Source organism: Pelodiscus sinensis, chromosome 1, assembly GCF_049634645.1.
Source record: "Pelodiscus sinensis isolate JC-2024 chromosome 1, ASM4963464v1, whole genome shotgun sequence".
NCBI classification, from domain to species: domain Eukaryota; kingdom Metazoa; phylum Chordata; order Testudines; family Trionychidae; genus Pelodiscus; species Pelodiscus sinensis.
Genome location: NC_134711.1, coordinates 143,235,460 through 143,257,571, shown reverse-complemented (window position 1 = coordinate 143,257,571; position 22,112 = coordinate 143,235,460). Strand labels below are relative to the sequence as shown.

The 22,112-nt window shown below is 46.1% G+C and overlaps 1 protein-coding gene across 4 annotated transcripts in view; it reads right to left on the bottom strand.

Annotated features, from left to right (window-relative positions):
• The window catches only part of CD58 (CD58 molecule), a 68,036-nt gene that overhangs the window by 6,355 nt on the left and 39,569 nt on the right, over nt 1–22,112 (bottom strand). For 2 of the 4 annotated variants that reach the window (XM_075905602.1, XM_075905592.1), the window contains exons 6-11: nt 18,585–18,638; nt 14,843–14,881; nt 12,649–12,720; nt 10,083–10,106; nt 6,442–6,513; nt 3,382–3,405 (exon numbers count right to left, since the gene is read on the bottom strand). In XM_075905602.1, coding sequence (XP_075761717.1) covers nt 3,382–3,405; nt 6,442–6,513; nt 10,083–10,106; nt 12,649–12,720; nt 14,843–14,881; nt 18,585–18,638 — 285 coding nt within the window. Of the gene's footprint in view, nt 1; nt 2,520–3,381; nt 3,406–6,441; nt 6,514–10,082; nt 10,107–12,648; nt 12,721–14,842; nt 14,882–18,584; nt 18,639–22,112 lie in introns of those variants that run through there. The other 2 variants (XR_012897187.1, XM_075905610.1) reach the window with 2 other exon arrangements.

Genomic DNA, 22,112 nt, shown 5'->3' with positions numbered 1-22,112 from the left:
TAAAAAGGGATAAAAAAATGTAGCAGATGGGATAGCATCCCATGGCAACCCAGTTTAGTAGCACCCTTAATGAGCAATTTTGTGTTGCGTGAGATGTCTCTCTCTCGGTGCACTGCTACATAGCTCACTTGCATTGAGTGGAAAGGCAGGACAGAAAATTCATCAGCCCAGACTCATTAGTGCTGTACATTCACTGAGCCTGACTGTACAAAACCCACGTCCATCAGAGGTGATGCCCAGTGGTAAGACACTGACTGAAGAGGCCGGCATTCAGGAAAGGTGAAGGGGGCTACTGTTCCCCAAGGAAAAGGAGCTGAGACTTTGAAGGAGGCTCTTGAAAACCAGCTCCACATAACAAAAAGCATGTGACTAGTTTAACAAGAGTCACAGAGCCAGGAGATTCCAACTGCCCCTCTTTGAGGACCCATCCAACTACCACTGGTGGCAGCAGGAATCTCTTCAATGGCTTTACCAAGAGTTGGAACAGCCCCTAAAGGAACATAAAAACATGCAAGATAATGCACGACCAAAACCTCAACCACTGTGCACTGCACTGGCAGCATAGTTCCTGGAACATACAATTGGTCTCCACCATGCCTCCAGGTGCAGATCCTACTATTAAGGGCAGGATGTCAGCAGCTGGGCCAGATGCTTACAGATGAGTTCAACAGAACTGAGATCTGGCCTATTGCTTTTAAAGAGTTTCATACGTTTTAGGTGCTTGTTATATTTTCTTGTTACTTAGTTTGTACAGTCAGATGTACCATTCAATGTATGTTAAGGAACTGGGATCCAATACCAAAAGAGGAAAGAGTTTTGTGGTTGAGGGTGTCAAGAAATCTGGATTCTGTTTCAGACTCTGTCACAGATTTCATGTGTAACTTTGGCAAATCACAGTCTAGCAGCACCTTAAAGACTAACAAAACATGGAGATGGCATCATGAGCTTCCGAGGGTACAACCCATTTCTGCTAGACTATTCGTTGTTTAAGTTTTTCCAGTTACAGGCTAACTTGGCTACCCCTCCAAAGCTTTTGGCAAATCACTCTGGCTTACATTTTAAAAAGCGGTCCCTGAATTTAGATGCCTCAATTTTTAGGTTCCCAAAGAGAGCTGGATTTTCAAAAGTGCTGATTACCAACAACTCCAGCAACATTTAATGGGAGCTGAGATGCTCAGCACATCTGAAAAGAAAAATAAATATCAGGCCCAGAGGGTGTCAAAGTGTATGTACAAGCCGCTCCCCGAGTTACAAACAAGTTACGGACCAACACTTGGTCTGTAACTTGAAGTGTTCGTAACTCGGATCCCATAGAGTTACATGGCAACCGTGCTGTTCGTAAGCGCGGATCGCTGTTCATAACTCGGATCCGCATTTACGACCGCTTTGGTCATAAGTGTGGATGGTCGTAAGTGGAGGTGGTCGTAACTCGGGCAGCGGCTGTATGATGGCAGCACTGTAGAGAGGAGATGGTACTGGAAAACTAGCATACCTTATATTTAGGTGATTCCATATGGTACCTGAATTAGATTGGGGTTATGATTCATGCTTTGCAAAATTCAAAGAAAATAAATATGCTTTTTTAAGTTTGCCAGACAACTTTCACCAACCTCACTAGCACCCCTCTTGCCAGCCAGGTTCTCAAGCTATCACTCAGTGCGGGGAAGAGGAGATAAAACTTGTAAGGTGAAGCCTCCGGTGGAGTTGGGAGGCTATTTTTCCAGCTCTGGTCGATTTGATCAGGTTCCAGAGCACCGACTAACCTAGTATACTAAAACAGCGGTGCAGCTGTGACCGTGTAGGCAGAGAGATGGGTTAAGCAGGCTCTCAGAGAGCATTGCAGTCAGGAAGCTCATGCCACTGCCCAGGCTACTGCAGGTGCACTCTACTTTTAGCTAGTTAAACTGATCATACAAGTGCCGGCATGTCTATCTGAGCCGGGAATTACACCTCCAGCTGCACCATAATGTACCCGAAGAAAAGGGATAGTGCAGCAGTGGACTTGGAACCAGGATATATCATAATAATTCTTTATTTTTCTATTTCCTTTTTCACTGGAGGGTCTCCAAGCATTTCATAAAAATCATTTTATTATTTGCAGACTGGAAGCATGAGGCACAACACAAAAGTGCAACCTGTCTAAGAAGCTTACACAGTGAGTGAGCAGCAGTCAGGAATAGAACCCAGGTCTCCTGTTTCCCAGTCGTGTGCACAGATTCCCATATACGCTGCCTGCCTCATCTGAGCCTAAGCGAAGGGGCCACAGAGTTTCACAGTGTTTTTATTAACCCTTTGGAATGCTGCGCTAGGAAGCACCCAACCTCTATGACAGATTGCTCTTTTAAAAAAAACAACCACCCTCAGAGCTCCTCTCATTCCCATAGCTCCACTCTTGCTGAAACCCAGATGATTGGTGTGGAGAAAGAATGACTGTTCCTTCATTGATAAGCAGCCTACCCTTCTCCTTTTGATTCATCTGGAAACAAGAGAATCTTCAGTAATTGCACTGAATTCACAAGCTGTCAGAAGTGAGAGAAAAAAACTGCAACGAAAGTCCACTATTGTTATTATGTGGGGGTTTGTAACTTTTAAAAGAGGATTACTTTCCAGAGTGCATAACATACATTTGTGCCCTTTTCTCTCAGCTTTATATGGTATGATAGGGGCCTGACTTTTTTTTAATTCCACATGTTAATTTACATTGCAAATTCAGGGGGAAGAACTAGTAGGATTGTGGCACTACTGTTAAAACCTGGTCGTTAGAAAGTGGGGTTTTCCAGACTGTTTTAAAATCCGTTGTTGTTTGTATTCACTAAAACATTATGGCATAAAGCTCTCATGTCCTAATATCACATCACTCTACACCCTTTTCCCAAAGCAGGTTTTCAATCAGCAATCTTTAGAGCAAGAGCAACACTGTAACCAAACTGAGCCAGCCTAACAGAGAAACGCAACCTATTCATGGAAAGATGCCACTTTTAGTGAATGCCACACCTGATTCATGAATTACTCTGGAATTGGAACCTGAAAAGCCCAGGATAATTAGATATATTAACCACTTGATCTACAGCCACTGATGTGCTACCACACATCCTGCCAACCAATCCCAGCCTTTTCACGGATATTTGTGTTCATCTGCCATTCTCAGATCTAACACGTAGGGCCTCCTTTGAGATATCCCCGATGAGACAGCATTGACCACTGAAAGTCACAAGAGTGAGTACTAGAATGCGAGGAGCTTTGTGCAGGTGTCACAAATACAGTCTTGAGCATTCAGGAACACTTGGAGCATTCGCTGGGGGCCAGCTCTAGCAATGTAACATACTTCACCCGAATGTGACCCTGTAGGGGTCTAAAACACTCCTGTGTGGTTTTCCATACCTGGATCCTTGGTATTTTCAGAGTCTGAAAAATAAAATGCAAGCGAGTAAGTTAGCACCAACTGTTACACACATCATTCATGGTCATCAGGTAAGGCAGGGGTGGGGAACCTCAGGCCCAGGGGTTAAATCCGGTCCCCGGTTTGACTGGACCTGGCCCCCAAGGTTCAGGGTCCCTCCCCATTATTGGGGACAATGTAGCACTTTAAAGACTAACAAGATGGTTTATTAGATGATGAGCTTTCGTGGGCCAGACCCACTTCCTCAGATCAAATAGTGGAAGAAAGTAGTCACAACCATATATACCAAAGGATACAATTAAAAAAAATGAACAAATATGAAAAGGACAAATCACATTGCAGAACAGAAGGGGCATGCGGGGGGGGGGGGGGGGGGGGAGGAAGGAAGGTAAGTGTCTGTGAATTGATGATATTAGAGGTAGGGAGAGTGGGATGTTTGTGAGTTAATGGTATTAGAGGTGATAATTGGGGAAACTGTCTTGGTAATGGGTGAGATAGTTCAAATGTTTGTTAAGTCCTTGTTGGAAAGTGTCGAATTTTAACATGAATGACAGTTCAGAGGACCTAACCAAGTGAGTTATATTATTGGACCTAACCAAGTGAGTTATAAGATCAAGAACACATATTCCTGCGCATCCAGAAATATAATCTATGCTATCATGTGCCGAAAGTGTCCGTCTGCTATGTACATTGGACAAACATCTCACACACTTCGCCAAAGGATTAATGCCCACAAAACAGATATCAGACAAGATCACAAAGAGAAAACAGTTTCTTGCCATTTTAACCAGAAAGGACACTCTCTCAATGACTTAGCCACCTGCATTCTGCTACAAAGACCTTTTACATCTGCACTTGAAAGGGAATCCTTTGAACTGTCATTCATGTTAAAATTCGACACTTTCCAACAAGGACTTAACAAACATTTGAACTATCTCACCCATTACCAAGATAGTTTCCCCAATTATCACCTCTAATACCATTAACTCACAAACATCCCACTCTCCCTACCTCTAATATCATCAATTCACAGACACTTACCTTCCTTCCTCCCCCACCCCCACCCCCCCCGCATCCCCGTCCTGTTCTGCAATGTGATTTGTCCTTTTCATATTTGTTCATTTTTTTAAATTGTATCCTTTGGTATATATGGTTGTGACTACTTTCTTCCACTATTTGATCTGAGGAAGTGGGTCTGGCCCACGAAAGCTCATCATCTAATAAACCATCTTGTTAGTCTTTAAAGTGCTACATTGTCCTGCATTTTGCTTCAACTACCCCAGACTAAGACGGCTACATTTCTATCATTATTGGGGAGCCAGTGATGATGCTCCAGCCACCACCGCTCCGCCCGCTGCACAACTGCAGGGCTGGAACAAGTCTACTAGTCTGCCCCTGCCCCCAGGCTCTGGTGTATGAGAAGAAGTGAGGGGAGGGGTTTTTCCCCCTCACTTGTGTAATTTTTCTGTGGGTCAGTGGCCCCCGACCCAAAAAAGGTTCTCCACCCAGATTTAGGGGTAGCAGTCTTTCCTAACCTATGAAAGGAGCATGTGGGAACAAGGGAGTAATGGCATGTCCCTGGTACAGAGCAGGATGGGTCATGGGAGTGCTGAAACATAGAATGTAGAAACATAGAACGTAACCCTCCCTGCTACTCCAAAAGAAAGCAGTGCACTTTTTCCCCTCCTCCCTTATTTCACGGTTTGCTGCAGCACTCAGCAAGGGGACGAGGGGCTCGCTGTGTCGCCCAAGCCAGCTGTTTGAAACCCTTGTGACTCGGGCAGTGTATACAAGCACAACAGCGAAGGCCCACCCCTTCTCCACAGCCTTCAAGAGCGCACCCAGGCCCAGGCCCTGAAAGGGATTTAGTCTCCTCACTTCCACTGAAATCAATGGGAGTTTGGTACCCAAATAGCTTTGGGTATGTCTACACCTGCAGCCTATTTCGGAATAGGGCTGCAAATGTAGGCATTCAGAATTGCAGTTCAAGCCCGGGATTTAAATATCCCGCGCTTGATTTGCATCTTCCCAGCCGGGCGCCGTTTTTTGAAATTTACGAGCCCGAAGTAACTGCCCGCGTCTACACACTGCAGTGAAACGAGCGTTCGAAATAAAGCCCTAGTTCGAACTTCCTGTTATTCCTCCTGCAATGAGGTTTAACAGGTAGTTCGAAATAGGGCTTTATTTCGAACGCCCGTTTCACTGCCGCGTGTAGACACGGGCAGTTACTTCGGGCTTGTAAATTTCAAAAAACGGCGCCCGGCTGGGAAGATGCAAATCAAGCGCGGGATATTTAAATCCCAGGCTTGAATTGCAATTCCGAATGCCTACATTTGCAGCCCTAGTTCGAAATAGGCTGCAAGTGTAGACGTACCCTTTCAGAATCTGGGCCTACGAGTCTATTCTGTCTGGGGGTCCAATAGGGCTGCTTAACCAGACACTTAGGCTCTAGTCACGGCTATTTTTACATTTTGCCGAAATCTTCTTGGGAGTAATTATACATCTAGTCCAGTGTTTCTCGACCAGTGGTACAAGTACGCTTAGGGATACTCGAGAGAAGTCTGGGGGGTACGTCACCACAACTGAAATTTGGAGAAAACTGAATTTTTGTTTTAAGCTTTACAGCACTTTTTTTTTTTTTTTTAAACTTTTTACACTTTTTACAGGTTGTACTCTAGGAGCTCCACTGAGCATTGTTTTTATTTCTCCTTTTGGAGAAAATCAGCCTTCAGGTCACACCCCATAGCTTCACTTCCAGCTAATTAGCAAACATCACAATCCCTTTATTTCCCCTGCCAACAAGCTACTCTCCAGTCAGAGCCTCTGTCCTTCCCCTTACTCCTGTGACAGTGTCACTCTCCTACCTTCCTGTCTGCACAATGGACACCTCATCCCCTCCCAACATTCACCACCATTTCCCTGCACTGGTCACTGTACAGCCAAGCACCTCTGCCTCCTTGACATGCAGCTAGTCAGTGCTATGCAGCACACGCGCCTCACTTTCCCCACTTAATTCTGGTCCCAGTGTGGTAGCCACATACCTGGATTCTCTTGATTACCAGGAGGGTCGTTTGTGGTCACTGCTTTCAATTCCTGTGAGTTCTTCTCTTCCTCTATGAAGGGGAGAGAGAATTCTATAAACTGATGTCCATAACACTATACACTTTAAAAGGAATAAAAAAATTCTTCCAGGCCATTTGCTGTAGATTGTTTATCATTTGGGACTAATGAACCCATCAGCTTCTCCCAGGTGCTTATCCGTCTCCAACAACTGCCCCCAACAATCAATGATTGACTTGGATGTTCTCTGTGCAGTTCAGATGAAATTATATGGCTAAAAGCAGCTGTTAAAATGTTCCTATTTTACAACTTTCCTGCCCGAGAGCCCCCAAAGAGCTTCACAAAGGATCTCTGTGTGGAAACGCAGCCACCTCTGGGGTGAACGGCAGCGACTCACCAGCATATGGCAAGTTGTAAAACGGTGGAGTAAGGAAGGGAAATTTTGAGGGGGGCATCTAGGAAACACCTTCTCGGGAACGAGGGCTTACTGCTGAACCAGGGACCAATGTTCCCTGTAAGATGAGCACTTGTGCAGCCACTCGGGAGAAATTCAAATACTGCCCAATGGATGGGCTACAGAGGCACTGCCTGACTGGCTGTGAGGAACCAGCAGGAGAATTCTGAAACCCTGCAGGCTGCTTAATGCCTATGCCTGCAGTTGGAATTGCTCCTGGCCTGCTTTGTTCTCAGCCCTGCTCAGTTTCTGACTCCTGGATCCTGGCTGCCCTGGCTCTTTTAGAAAGTGCCATGAGATCTCTTATACTGGGCTCTATTCCACTTTATTACTGTAAAAACAGCACCATGGAATTCCTGTTTAATTACTCTGCCTTCGGAGAAATATTTTCCCTTTATAGGGAACTTTCCCTAGAAACTGAGGCCTAAAGCTGGGTTCAAATTATATCATATACCATCACTGGTAATAAACATAGTACCCCCATTAATCTCTGTGTAATACAAGATGTACTTCTGTCCACAAACAAACTAGTTAACCAATCAACATTGCTTAAACTGATTCCAACCCACATGTGGACACACTTACTTTGATTTAGTTTAAACCTGTCCTCTTAAGTCCCTGTTCAATTTAAGCTAAACTGAAATAAACATGCTTTAAACTGAAGAGCAGCCATGAAGTTTTTTCCATATGTAAGTAAATAATTATGCATGGAGATGACCTGAGTCAATAATTCCACAGATGATTCACAAGCAGAAACCCACACTAGCTCCTTCCTTAGCATGCTTCCCAGGCACTGCAGGATTAGCAAATGTTACAAAGCAGGAAACCATGTTTTAGTCAGTAGATTCAGCAGTTCACCAAGTGCTCATCACTGATTAGCAATCCACAGCCAAGAACCTCTCTCCTGAACGCAGGGGACTTAGGTACCATTTTATCTGGTATTAGGCATGATGACAGCACACCCACTGAAGTGGGCCTGACACACTGGAAAGGTGCTCCTCCACCTCTCTTCAGGTCACACTGGGGCTTTGACAGCAGACAGGCTTTTGGATGCTTACAGAGAGGCAGAGGTACCTATGTCTGGGGCAAAAACATAGGCCCAGAGGGAACTTTTACTGCTAATAAAAAACTTCAGCCCTGAGTGAGCTTAGAAACCTGCATGGCTGCCCACAACTGGTCAGGGCTTTGTGGACTGCAGTGGTTCCCGGATCTGGGATTAGGCATCTAAATCTAAGAATTAGGTATGTAAGTCCCTCTGTGGGGCCTTTGTCACTATCAGATGAACTGGGTTGACCTAGTGACCTACAGGTGAAAGGATTGGTATACCTTTTCCATCCTCTTGGCCAGCTAGTGTCCCAATTAACTCCACTTATAAGCAACTTATATAAAATAACAAAATCAATGTCACTGTTCAATAGCTGACAGCAATGCTCTATTTTCATCTTCTTTGTGGCTTCCTAGGCAAAAAGTAAAAATCGAATATAATCAGAATTTAGTCCACTCCAGTTCGGGTAGAACTGATGGCTCTATGGAGATCACAATGTTAAAAAAAGTTCAGGTGTGACTGGGAAGGGAACCATTTGAAACATTTTGGATTGAACGCTATACACAACTGTTTTTGACTAGTGAGCGCTTCCTCTGTTCAACCCATTTTCATGAAACTTCATGGCATTTCAATCTGCATGAGGAAGAATTCAGACCAATATTTCCACTTTGGGTCTTTGGGTTTATAGTGAGTGCATTTTGCCCTACAGTCTCACACTTAAGAGTGAAGTAAGCCCTACATGGATGAGATTGGTAGGCCTGACACTAAAGAGAACATTACAATCTGGGAACACTTAAAAATAACTAATAGTCCTGCAGCACCTTAGAGACTAACAAAAAATGTAGATGGCATCATGAGCTTTTGTGGGCACAACCCACTTCTTCAGATGAATGGAGTTAAGGGTCCAGGGTACAAATAAATAGCAGAGAAACAGAGGGGATAGGGAGGGAAAGAGAAGGGAAAAAATGGGGAAAATTGTGTCAATTAGAGCATCTAATGAGGCTAAGAGAGTGAGCTGTAAGTCCCTGGTGCTTGGCTTTTTAGGTCAATAGAGTGTGGAACGTAGCAGCCCATCCAGTTCAGATCTTTGTTTAGACCTTGATTCCAGGTATCAAACTTCTCATCAATGGGAAACCCTCTCTCCTCCCCTCTTCTTCAGTCTGCAAGGGCCAGAGCCACAAGGGAACTGAGGTGGGACAACACGCAGCAGTGCAGCCTCTAACTTTTAGGGGCTAAGGAAAATCATGAAAACAATGAAATCAGAAGGTGATACGTTAGGCACCCAGGGATCTTATACAACAAAGGGGAAGAATTCAAGAATGGGATCCACAAAAACCAACATGCTACATGTGTGAGGCATGACTCACAACAGCCAACAGGAGTTGGGGAAGGAAGAGTGTATCCCAATTCACACCTTTTTCATGCAATTTGGCACTTACATACAAACTTCAGGGAGGCCGCCTCTCCCTGCTTGAGATCTACAACTGGGAATCCTTCTCCTAGTGTTATACGATTAGGAGGCCTAAGGATGGCAGGCAGAGGCAGACAGTGAACCAGAGCATCCCACATTCGGGGTGTGTACCCAAACCACTGGGCTAGAGGTTATGAGGAAGGACACTGCCACTTCTCCCCCCCACCCTTCTCCGTGTGGAGCTAGGCTTGTTCAGAGGCAGTGGCACCTCTAAACAGGATTTAGGTGCCAAAATTCCAGTTACAGGCAGGCACCTAAGCTCCTTAGCGAATCTGGCCCAAAGCCTTCCTCCGGTTAGAGAGGGAACAGGAGACTTAGGAGTGGACGGAGTAAACCTGACTCTTTATTGAAGATACCTGTTCCCTTGCCAACCAATCCCAGCCTTTTCATGGATATTTGTGTTCATCTGCCATTCTCAGATCTAACACGTAGGGCTTCCTTTGAGATATCCCCGATGAGACAGCATTGACCACTGAAAGTCACAAGAGTGAGTACTAGAATGCGAGGAGCTTTGTTCAGGTGTCACAAATACAGTCTTGAGCATTCAGGAACGCTTGGAGCATTCGCTGGGGGCCAGCGCTAGCAATGTAACATACTTCACCCGTATGTGACCCTGAAGGGGTCTAAAACACTCCTGTGTGGTTTTCCATACCTGGATCCTTGGTATTTTCAGAGTCTGAAAAATAAAATGCAAGCAAGTAAGTTAGCACCAACTGTTACACACATCATTCATGGTCATCAGGTAAGGCAGGGGTGGGGAACCTCAGGCCCAGAGGTTAAATCCGGTCCCCGGTTTGACTGGATCTGGCCCTCAAGGTTCCACGACCCCCCCCATTATTGGGGAGCCAGTGCTGATGCTCCAGCCACCACCGCTCCGCCCGCTGCACAACTGCAGGGCTGGAACAAGTCTATAAGTCTGCCCCCACCCCCAGGCTCTGGTGTATGAGAAGAAATGAGTGGAGGGTTTTTTCCCCCTCACTTGTGTAATTTTTCTGTGGGTCAGTGGCTCCCGACCCAAAAAAAGTCCCCCCCCCCCCAAGATTTAGGGGTAGCATTCTTTCCTAAACTATGAAAGGAGCATATGGGAACAGGGGAGTAATGGCATGTCCCTGGTACAGAGCGGGATGGGTCATGGGAGTGCTGAAACATAGAACGTAACCCTCCCTGCTACTCCAAAAGTAAGCAGTGCACTTTTTCCCCCTCCTCCCTTATTTCAGGGTTTGCTGCAGCACTCAGCAAGGGGCCGAGGGGCTCGCTGTGTCGCCCAAGTCAGCTGTTTGAAACCCTTGTGACTCGGACAGTGTATACAAGCACAACAGCGAAGGCCCACCCCTTCTCCACAGCCTTCAAGAGCGCACCCAGGCCCAGGCCCTGAAAGGGATTTACTCTCCTTACTTCCACTGAAATCAATGGGAGTTCGGTACCCAAATAGCTTTGGGTATGTCTACACCTGCAGCCTATTTCGGAATAGGGCTGCAAATGTAGGCATTCAGAATTGCAGTTCAAGCCTGGGATTTAAATATCCCACGCTTGATTTGCATCTTCCCAGCCGGGTGCCATTTTTTTTGTGAAATTTACAAGCCTGAAGTAACTGCCCGCGTCTACATGCAGCAGTGAAACGGGCGTTCGAAATAAAGCCCTAGTTCGAACTACCTGTTAAACCTCATTGCAGGAGGAATAACAGGTAGTTCAAACAAGAGCTTTATTTCGAATGCCTGTTTCACGGACGTGTGTTGACGCGGGCAGTTACTTCGGGCTTGTAAATTTCAAAAACTGACTCCCGGCTGGGAAGATGCAAATCAAGCGTGGGATATTTAAATCCCGGGCTTGAATTGCAATTCCGAATGCCTACATTTGCAGCCCTATTTCGAAATGGGCTGCAAGTGTAGACGTACCCTTTGAGAATCTGGGCCTACGAGTCTATTCTGTCTGGGGGTCCAATAGGGCTATTTAACCAGACACTTAGGCTCTAGTCACGGCTATTTTTACATTTTGCCGAAATCTTCTTGGGAGTAATTATACATCTAGTCCAGTGTTTCTCAACCAGTGGTACAAGTACGCTTAGGGATACTCGAGAGAAGTCTGGGGGGTACGTCACCACAACTGAAATTTGGAGAAAACTGAAATTTTGTTTTAAGCTTTACAGCACTTTTTTTTTTTAAACCTTTTACACTCAAAAATTTCATCACCCGCCCGGCTACGATTTAGTTGTTTAAACAAATGTGTTGCAATGGTAGGAAAAAAAGGGGTGTCTGAAAACTGTAGGTATTGGGAGTACTTATAATTTATTTAATTTTTAAAAGGGATACTTTATACAAAAAGGTTGAGAAACACTGATCTAGTCCGACACTGTGTCTGGGAAGTACAGTATAGTCAAAAGGTGACTGAGACAGGGAGGGGTAAGCTACTATTCTGAGCACAAGCCTGGGAATCTGGACTCCTGGGTTCTAGTCCCTGTGTGATTCTGTGCCCGGTTCTCTATTCATTTTCACCCTTACTCGACACCACTAGGGTGATTCCCAATTGACAGGAATGAGAATAGAGACTTAGGGCCCGTGTGGTGTCAGCCAAATCAAATCACCTCTCCGTGCCTCAGTTTCCCCCCCTGTAACTAGGAGATCACACCCTCTCACAGAGGGCACAGGGAGCATTTATGCAGTAATGTTTCGGTGCTGCTTTGAGGGTGTACGCGCTGATTGTTACAAATAGAAGGGGGAAAAGGCTGATGGGCAGGGCAGTAGAACTCTAGTAACGCCCAGGGCACACATCAGCAAGTAACCGAGTCATTACTCCAGAGCAGACAAGACGAGCCACAGCCGGCTGGAGAATCAAGAAATTCTGAAGTTGTACTCTAGGAGCTCCACTGAGCATTGTTTTTATTGCTCCTTTTGGAGGAAATCAGCCGTCAGGTCACACCCCCCAGCTTCACTTCCAGCTAATTAGCAAACATCACAATCCCTTTATTTCCCCTGCCAACAAGCTACTCTCCAGTCAAAGCCTCTGTCCTTCCCCTTACTCCTGTGACAGTGTCACTCTCCTACCTTCCTGTCTGCACAATGGACACCTCATCCCCTCCCAACATTCACCACCATTTCCCTGCACTGGTCACTGTACAGCCAAGCACCTCTGCCTCCTTGACATGCAGCTAGTCAGTGCTATGCAGCACACGCGCCTCACTTTCCCCACTTAATTCTGGTCCCAGTGTGGTAGCCACATACCTGGATTCTCTTGATTACCAGGAGGGTCGTTTGTGGTCACTGCTTTCGATTCCTGGGAGTTCTTCTCTACCTCTATGAAGGGGAGAGAGAATTCTATAAACTGATGTCCATAACACTATACACTTTAAAAGGAATAAAAAATTTCTTCCAGGCCATTTGCTGTGAATTGTTTATCATTTTGGACTAATGAACTCATCAGCTTCACAAAGGATCTCTGTGTGGAAACGCAGCCACCTCTGGGGTGAACGGCAGCGACTCACCAGCATATGGCAAGTTGTAAAACGGTGGAGTAAGGAAGGGAAATTTTGAGGGGGGCATCTAGGAAACGCCTTCTCGGGAATGAGGGCTTACTGCTGAGCCAGGGACCAGTGTTCCCTGTAAGATGAGCATTTGTGCAGCCACTCGGGAGAAATTCAAATACTGCCCAATGGATGGGCTACAGAGGCACTGCCTGACTGGCTGTGAGGAACCAGCAGGGGAATTCTGAAACCCTGCAGGCTGCTTAATGCCTATGCCTGCAGTTGGAATTGCTCCTGGCCTGCTTTGTTCTCAGCCCTGCTCAGTTTCTGACTCCTGGATCCTGGCTGCCCTGGCTCTTTTAGAAAGTGCCATGAGATCTCTTACACTGGGCTCTATTCCACTTTATTACTGTAAAAACAGCACCATGGAATTCCTGTTTAATTACTCTGCCTTCGGAGAAATATTTTCCCTTTATAGGGAACTTTCCCTAGAAACTGAGGCCTAAAGCTGGGTTCAAGTTATCTCATATACCATCACTGGTAATAAACATAGTGCCCCCATTAATCTCTGTGTAATACAAGATGTACTTCTGTCTACAAACAAACTAGTTAACCAATCAACGTTGGTTAAACTGATTCCAACCCAAGTGTGGACACACTTACTTTGATTTAGTTTAAACTTGTCCTCCTAAGTCCCTGTTCAATTTAAGCTAAACTGAAATAAACATGCTTTAAACTGAAGAGCAGCCATGAAGTTTTTTCCATATGTAAGTAAATAATTATGCATGGAGATAACCTGAGTCAATAATTCCACTGATGATTCACAAGAAGAAACCCACACTAGCTCCTTCCGTAGCATGCTTCCCAGGCACTGCAGGATTAGCAAACGTTACAAAGCAGCAAATCATGTTTTAGTCAGTAGATTCAGCAGTTCACCAAGTGCTCATCACTGATTAGCAATCCACAGCCAGGAACCTCTCTCCTGAAGGCCAGGGACTTAGGTACCATTTTATCTGGTATTAGGCATGATGACAGCACACCCAGGGCGTGTCTAGACTACATGCCTCCGTCGATGGAGGCGTGTAGATTAGACAGATAGGCAAAGGGAAATGAAGCCGTGATTTAAATAATCGTGGCTTCATTTAAATTTACATGGCTGCCGAGCTGAGCCGACAAACAGCTAATTAGCTGTTTGTCGGCTCAGCGCGCTAGTCTGCATGCTCTGCGCCGACCTGAAAGCCTTTTATCGACATCCCCCTTATGCCCCGTAGGATGAGGTTTACAGGGGATGTCGATAAAAGGCTTTCATGTCGGCAGGGGAACGTCCAGACTAGCGCGCTGAGCCGGCAAACAGCTGATCAGCTGTTTGTCGGCTCAGTGCGGCAGCCATGTAAATTTAAATGAAACTGCGATTATTTAAATCGCAGCTTCATTTCACTTTGCCAAAAAAACAAATCTACATGACTCCGTCGACGGAGCTATGTAGTTTAGACGTACCCCCACTGGAGTGGGCCTGACACACTAGAAAGGTGCTCCTCCACCTCTCTTCAGGTCACACTGGGGCTTTGACAGCAGACAGGCTTCTCGATGCTTAGAGAGAGGCAGAGGTACCTATGTCTGGGGCAAAAACATAGGCCCAGAGGGAACTTTTACTGCTAATAAAAAACTTCAGCCCTGAGTGAGCTTAGAAACCTGCATGGCTGCCCACAACTGGTCAGGGCTTTGTAGACTGCAGTGGTCCCCGGATCTGGGATTAGGCATCTAAATCTAAGGATTAGGTATGTAAGTCCCTCTGTGGGGCCTTTGTCACTATCAGTTGAACTGGGTTGACCTAGTGACCTACAGGTGAAAGGATTGGTATACCTTTTCCATCCTCTTGGCCAGCTACTGTCCCAATTAACTCCACTTATAAGCAACTAATATACAATAACAAAATCAATGTCACTGTTCAATACCTGGCAGCAATGTTCTATTTTCATCTTCCTTGTGGCTTCCTAGGCAAAAAGTAAAAATAGAATATAATCAGAATTTAGTCCACTCCAGTTCGGGTAGAACTGATGGCTCTATGGAGATCACAATGTTAAAAAATGTTCAGGTGTGACTGGGAAGGGAACCATTTGAAACATTTTGGATTGAACGCTATACACAACTGTTTTTGACTAGTGAGCGCTTCCTCTGTTCAACCCATTTTCATGAAACTTCATGGCATTTCAACCTGCATGAGGAAGAATTCAGACCAATATTTCCACTGTCTTTGGGTTTATAGTGAGTGTATTTTGCCCTACAGTCTCACACTAAAGAGTGAAGTAAGCCCTACACGGATGAGATTGGTAGGCCTGACACTAAAGAGAACATTACAATCTGGGAACACTTAAAAATAACTAATAGTCCTGCAGCACCTTAGAGACTAACAAAAAATGTAGATGGCATCATGAGCTTTTGTGGGCACAACCCACTTCTTCAGATGAATGGAGTTAAGGGTCCAGGGTACAAATAAATAGCAGAGAAACAGAGGGAATAGGGAGGGAAAGAGAAGGGGAAAAAATGGGGAATATTGTGTCAATTAGAGCATCTCATGAGGCTAAGACAGTGAGCTGTAAGTCCCTGGTGCTCGGCTTTTTAGGTCAATAGGGTGTGGAACGTAGCAGCCCATCCAGTTCAGGTCTTCGTTTAGACCTTGATTCTAGGTATCAAACTTCTCAGCAAGGGAAACCCTCTCTCCTCCCCTCTTCTTCAGTCTGCAAGGGCCAGAGCCACAAGGGAACTGAGGTGGGACAACACGCAGCAGTGCAGCCTCTAACTTTTAGGGGCCAAGGAAAATCATGTAAACAATGAAATCAGAAGGTGATGCGTTAGGCACCCAGGGATCTTATACAACAAAGGGGGAGAATTCAAGAATGGGATCCACAAAAACCAACATGCTACATGAATGAGGCATGACTCACAACAGCCAACAGGAGTTGGGGAAGGAAGAGTGTATCCCAATTCACACCTTTTTCATGCAATTTGGCACTTACATACAGACTTCAGGGAGGCCGCCTCTCCCTGCTTGAGATCTACAACTGGGAATCCTTCTCCTAGTGTTATACGATTAGGAGGCCTAAGGATGGCAGGCAGAGGCAGACAGTGAACCAGAGCATCCCACATTCGGGGTGCGTACCCAAACCACTGGGCTAGAGGTTATGAGGAAGGACACTGCCACTTCTCCCCTCTCAGGCTCTGTTGTGTGAGTAGAATAGAGGGAGGGGTTTTCCCCCTCACGTGTGTGCGGCTCCTGACCCCAAAAAATGTTCCCCACCCAGATTTAGGGGCAACAGGGGGGCATGTGGGAACAGGAGAGTAATGGCTAGTTGCCATGTCCCTGGTACAGAGCGGGATGGGTCATGGGAGTGCTGAAATATAGAATGTAACCCTTCCTGCTACTCCAAAAGAAAGCAGTGCAATTCATTCCCCTCCTCCCTTATTTCACGGTTTGCTGAAGCACTCAGCAAGGGGCCGAGGGGCTCGCTGTGTCGCCCAAGCCGGCTGTTTGAAACCCTTGTGACTCGGGCAGTGTATACAAGCACAACAGCGAAGGCCCACCCCTTCTCCACAGCCTTCAAGAGCGCACCCAGGCCCTAAAAGGGATTTTGTTTCCTCACTTCCACTGAAATCAATGGGAGTTCAGCACCCAAATACCTTTGAGAATCTGGACCTAGGAGTCTATTCTGTCCACAAGCCCAATAGGGCTGCTTAACCAGACACTTGGGCTCTAGTCACGGCTATTTTTACATTTTGCCTTCAATAAACTGGGCAGCAATTATACATATAGTCCGACACTGTGTCTGGGAAGTACAGTATAGTCATAAGGTGACTGAGACAGGGAGGGGTAAGCTACTATTCTGAGCACAAGCCTGGGAATCTGGACTCCTGGGTTCTAGTCCCTGTGTGATTCTGTGCCCAGTTCTCTATTCATTTTCACCCTTACTTGACACCACTAGGGTGATTCCCAATTGACAGGAAGGTGGGTAGAGACTTAGGTCCTGTGTGATGTCAGCCAAATCATTTCACCGCTCCGTGCCTCAGTTTCCCCCAGTGTAAGCAGGCGATCACACCCTCTCACAGAGGGCACAGGGAGAATTTATGCAGTAATGTTTGGGTGCTACTTTGAGGATGTACGTGCGGATTGTTACAAATAAAAGGGTGAAAACCTCTCCTACTTTTGAGTGATACTCCAGAGCATCACTGCTTCACTTGGCCATTTACTGCACAGTTCATAGGAAATAAATTGGACAAAGGGAGGTGTTGGGTTGTATGTTTACATTGAAATGCTGCATTTGTCAAGCCTAAAAGTTCCTTTCACGAATTACTCATGCACTGATACGTAGCCCTCTCTGGAGAGGACAGTGGCAACTAACTAGCACATGGTGAGTTGCACAAATGCTGAAAGGAGGGGAGATGTTGGCCAAGAGTACCCCACTAACCTAGTGACCTTTAGGTGAAAGGGCTGACGTACACCTTTTCTATCCTGTTGCCAAGCTAGTGTCCCATTTAATTTTGCTTGTAAGCAGGTTGATTTTAATATTCAATAACAAAATCAATTTCACTCGCTCCCTATTTCCCTCTTTGTCGTGGCTTCCTGGGGCAAAAGTAACAGTCCAACGTGAGATGTCTTCCAGGGGGTACATCAACTCATATAATCAACTAAGCAAACCCCTCTTCTTACCAGAAGCGCCAGAGGATCTTTAAAAGCCTTCTTCTATGCTTCAGGGCAGCTAACCAGGTATTCTGGTTCCAAGTCTTAACCTTTCCTAATCACCTCCTGCCATTTTACCTGAGAAGGGCACTGGGTGAAACCCTAGTGCTTGTACCAGCCTCTGTCTCACTGGGTTTGAATGATGTAAAGGAGGCCTAAGCACCCCATGTTCTGACTAAGGGATAACGGTCCTGGCTTAGGCACCACAAAATTCAGCTTTCAGGCCAGACCTCAATGACATTCCCTTTGGCCCAGCACATGCAGCAGTGCAGCCTCTAACTTTTAGAGGCCTAGAAAAATCACGGAAATAACAATGGGGTCAGCAGAGGCCAAGTTAGGAACCAGGGGACCTATACAATGAGAATTCAAGCATGGGATCTACAGAAACAAGCATGCTACATGGAGAGTGGCTTAAGACGGCCAATGGGAGACGGGGAGAGAACTGTGTATCCTAAGACACGCCCTTCTCATGCAATTTGGCACCACCATGTAGGCTGTAGGGAGGCTGCTTTTCCCTGCTTGCAATTCACAGTGGGGAACCCCTCTTCTAATTAGGACACCTAAAGGCAGCAGGCAGAGGCAGATAATGAACCAGGGTCTCCCACATACAGGGTGCATACCTAAACCACTGGGCTAGAGGTCATCAGGAAGAACATTACCACATCAATCCCACACACATCCTGTGTGGAGTTAGGCATGCTCAGAGACAGTGGCACCTCAAAACAGGATTTAGGTTCCTAAAGCCTAATTGTAGGTACCTTAGCCCCTTTAGGGATCTAACCCAAAGCCTCCCTCCCACTCCCCACTCTGCTTTGCAACACGTGACTTTCATCCCATTCCACTCTTTGTCAATGACGGTGTTTCTATTGGAATGACCACAGGCTTCTCCTTTTGGCTGGACTTTCACTCCCTCCCATGCCTTGGTTCTGGCCAAATTTGAGAGCCCCCCCCCCCACACACACCTTTATCATCTTCACTTCTGCTCTGATCAGGCTGATTCCCCTTGGCTCCTTCACCTGAAAGGGGGAAAGAGAATGAGATAAGCTTCAGGAGTACAGAACACTAGCACTTTACATGGCTACCCTGATTTCTACCCAGGTCACCAGCTGGAATTAATGAACCCTTTCCTACTTTTCAGTGCCCAGAAATGCTCTGGAGCATCGCTGCTTCACTTCGCCATTTCCTGCCCAGCTTATATTAAACAAATTAGACAAAGGGAGCTGTTAGGATTATATATTTACATTCAACGTACAATTTACAGCTGGGAGCCTAGGGCTGTGATGCCTGGATAGCCCCACCACGCAGAATGCCCCTAGGTCAGAGACCGCAGAAGCCTTTGGGGAACAGGGAGTTTTCTAGGGGCTACATCAACTCTCATAGATATTTGCCTAGTTTTACAACAGGCTACATACAAAGCACTAAAGCAATGAGTTCAAAGTAAGATTTCATACAAACAAAAGGAGGAAGCAATTTTTCAATAATGACGTGTGTGACGTTTCTATAATTTCTGATTTTTTTATGCAAGTAGTTGTGAAGTGCAATTAACAGATCAGACTCCTGAACAGGGCACAGAACTCTGACAAGGCTGGGAACAACTGCTTTAGTTCCACTGGCAAAATAGGCGGTAAAAGCTCCAGACTAACAGAGCAGAGTAGCTCCAGAAATGCCCTGTACACCCGGAGCAGAAGCACAACAGCAAGTAACCACGCCAACCCTCACAGCACAGAAATCAAAGAGACTGCGGCACTGCATGGCAGGCGCCTCCTGCAGAACTGACTTTTTGTCCCTTCCAGTGCCAGAAATTTGCTTCCCAACCTCCTCTCCAGGTCCCCACATGCAACTTCACCAGCACTCAGCTTCATGCTCCCGTCCCCTCATTGCCTTCGTGAGCAACAGGCCACTTCCCTCTCCGCAACCAGAAACCTGAATTTTTGTTTTAAGTTTCACAGCGCTTTGTTATTTTGTACTTTTTGCACCAAAAATGTTCATTGCCCGCCCGGCTACAATTAAGTTGTTTAAACAAATGTGTTGCACTGGTAGAAAAACATTGTGTGTCACCATGCGATGGACCAGCATTTTAGGTACTGCACTGGCTGTTGGGAGGGGGGGGGGGCAGAGCATCCCGCATACTTCCGGGACCTGGCACCGAGCTGCAGAACTCCCCCCCTCTCCCCGCAGGAAGCCCGCACTACCTCCGTTGTCCCTGCAGGTAGCATCAGAGCGGCGTTCATCTTGGGGGCAGCGTCAGTGACCACAGCGGAGCCAAGGGCCATGGGGGGAGGCGCACAGGGACGGTTTCGTGAGTCGCACTTTTGGGAGGAGAAGAGCTGTATGCGGCTCGCGAGTCACGGGTTGGCCATCCCTGCTTTATTTGCTCCTTAGCTGAGACGTCAGGACTGAACCCACTTACAATGAAGTCAACTGTGACACAAGGCAGATGAGGCCCTTTGTATGCCAAGTCTCAGCCTGAAGCAGTTTTTACAAATGACTTACAAATCCCAAGATGGAAGGATGTGGACTGGAAATGCTAATTGACCATAAACAGCAGCAATGTGGCCAGCACAAATATATTATATGTCCGCCCTCTTACCTTCCTTTTCGCCACTTTCTTCTTGGCATGAGGCATCGTTAAGATGCTCTTGTCCAATCTTACAGTCAGCTAAACAAATAGGCTGACTGGCATGATTTTCCGGAAATGCTTTTAATGGAAAAGTTTTCCGTTAAAAGCATTTTCGGAAAAGAGCGTCTAGATTGGCACGGACGCTTTTCTGCAAAAGCACTTTTTGCGGAAAAGTGTCCGTGGCCAATCTAAATGCACTTTTGCGCAAAAAAGCCTCGATCGCCATTTTCGCGATTGGGGCTTTTTTGCGGAAAACAAATCTCAGCTGTCTACACTGGGACTTTTGTCCGAACGGGAGCAGCATAGTATTTCCGCAAAAAGCACTGATTTCTTACAGTAGGAAGTCAGTGCTTTTGCGGAAATTCGAGCGGACCGTGTAGACAGCTGGCAAGTTTTTCTGGAAAAGCAGCTGATTTTCTGGAAAAACTGGCCAGTCTAGACACAGCCCTGAAGTAAAAACTTGTATGAACATGAAACTCCCAACAAGCATCAGCTTAACATGCCAAAAAAAACCCTCAAATCAAGAGTTATTTAACTTCCAATCACAATATGAAACCAATTACACTCCTCAAGGAGCAGACTTATAATTCAGTAAAACATTGTATTAATACAGATGAAAAAGACAAGATCCAGAACAAAACCTCCACCTCAGTCTCAAGACGCTTGAGTAAAAAACTGGATCTTGTTCCAGTAAATTTTAGGCACTGGGAGGCCAGTTGAAGGGAATGTCAAAGCCGAATGCCCTTCACTGAGAACAAGCTGCCCCCTCCCCAGATAATTAAAATCTAAGGACTGCTAATTTAGGTGCACTAGCTGAACTCAAATGCCATGATGGTTTACAGAAAGAGGCATGGGTGTCCATTTAGTCATGTGCTTATCACTGTAATAACTGATTGCTTCATAAATAGGGCTTTAGCCTTGCAATACATCTCTGAGGTAAGACATAACTGTGTCCATTTCCCAGATGAGAAGCTGAGCTCAGAAGCAACTTTCTCCCCAGACACAGATTTGTCCCCTGACAGCAACCCACCCTGTGTGAATCCAATCAAACTTGATTGTTGGTTAATAGGAAATTTGTCACTGCATCCTAGTACAGGCAATCAGGAATCACCAGGCTGCAACCACCTGGAACAGTTACACCCAGATGAATGTGAGGGTTGAGAAAATGCTCTCTATCCCCATTCTAGTCTCAACCCGGCAGCACAGAAATTCTCAGTGATGCAATGGGAGAGTGCACAGTTTCTGTCCCTGAGGTTCTTATACCTCCCTCATACATTTTATCTGATGTAGGTCACATGTACACCAAGATGATCCAGGCAGATGATGCAAAGAAAAAGGAAGCTTAGGAGACTCAGTACTAATGTGTAAGGACACAAAGTGATCATTGGCACATTACTATAGTGAGCCAGTTGTCATAGAGCATTCTCCTGTAGAAAAACCTGAAACTTAGTAGGGTCCATCAGCCTCTGCTGGATTTGAAGGGAAGGTGGATTAGCCGTGACCATAAGCTGCATGTGGTAATAGTCGGATCCTAACAAAGGAGTAACTTTCACTCCTTGGTCACCAAAGAGGATCCAAAGTGCCCAGACTCGTGTGTGGAGCCAAAATCTCGTGACAGAGGCCTATGGCAGACATGCCACCCAGGAGATTCCAGCAAAGCCCACAGGAGTCATCATAGTGTGGAGAGCAAGGTCACCTAAGACATGAACTTTGTTAGAGGCTCTCTCAAATCAATGCCAATACTGTGGCTTTCCCTTTGGATGGGCACTGCAGCAGCCAACATCACACAAGACGCTGCTGTTGTTTGGGAGGACAAGACCTTGGCCATTCCAGACCTGCTGATACATCAAGACCTCAGTTCACTGCTGCT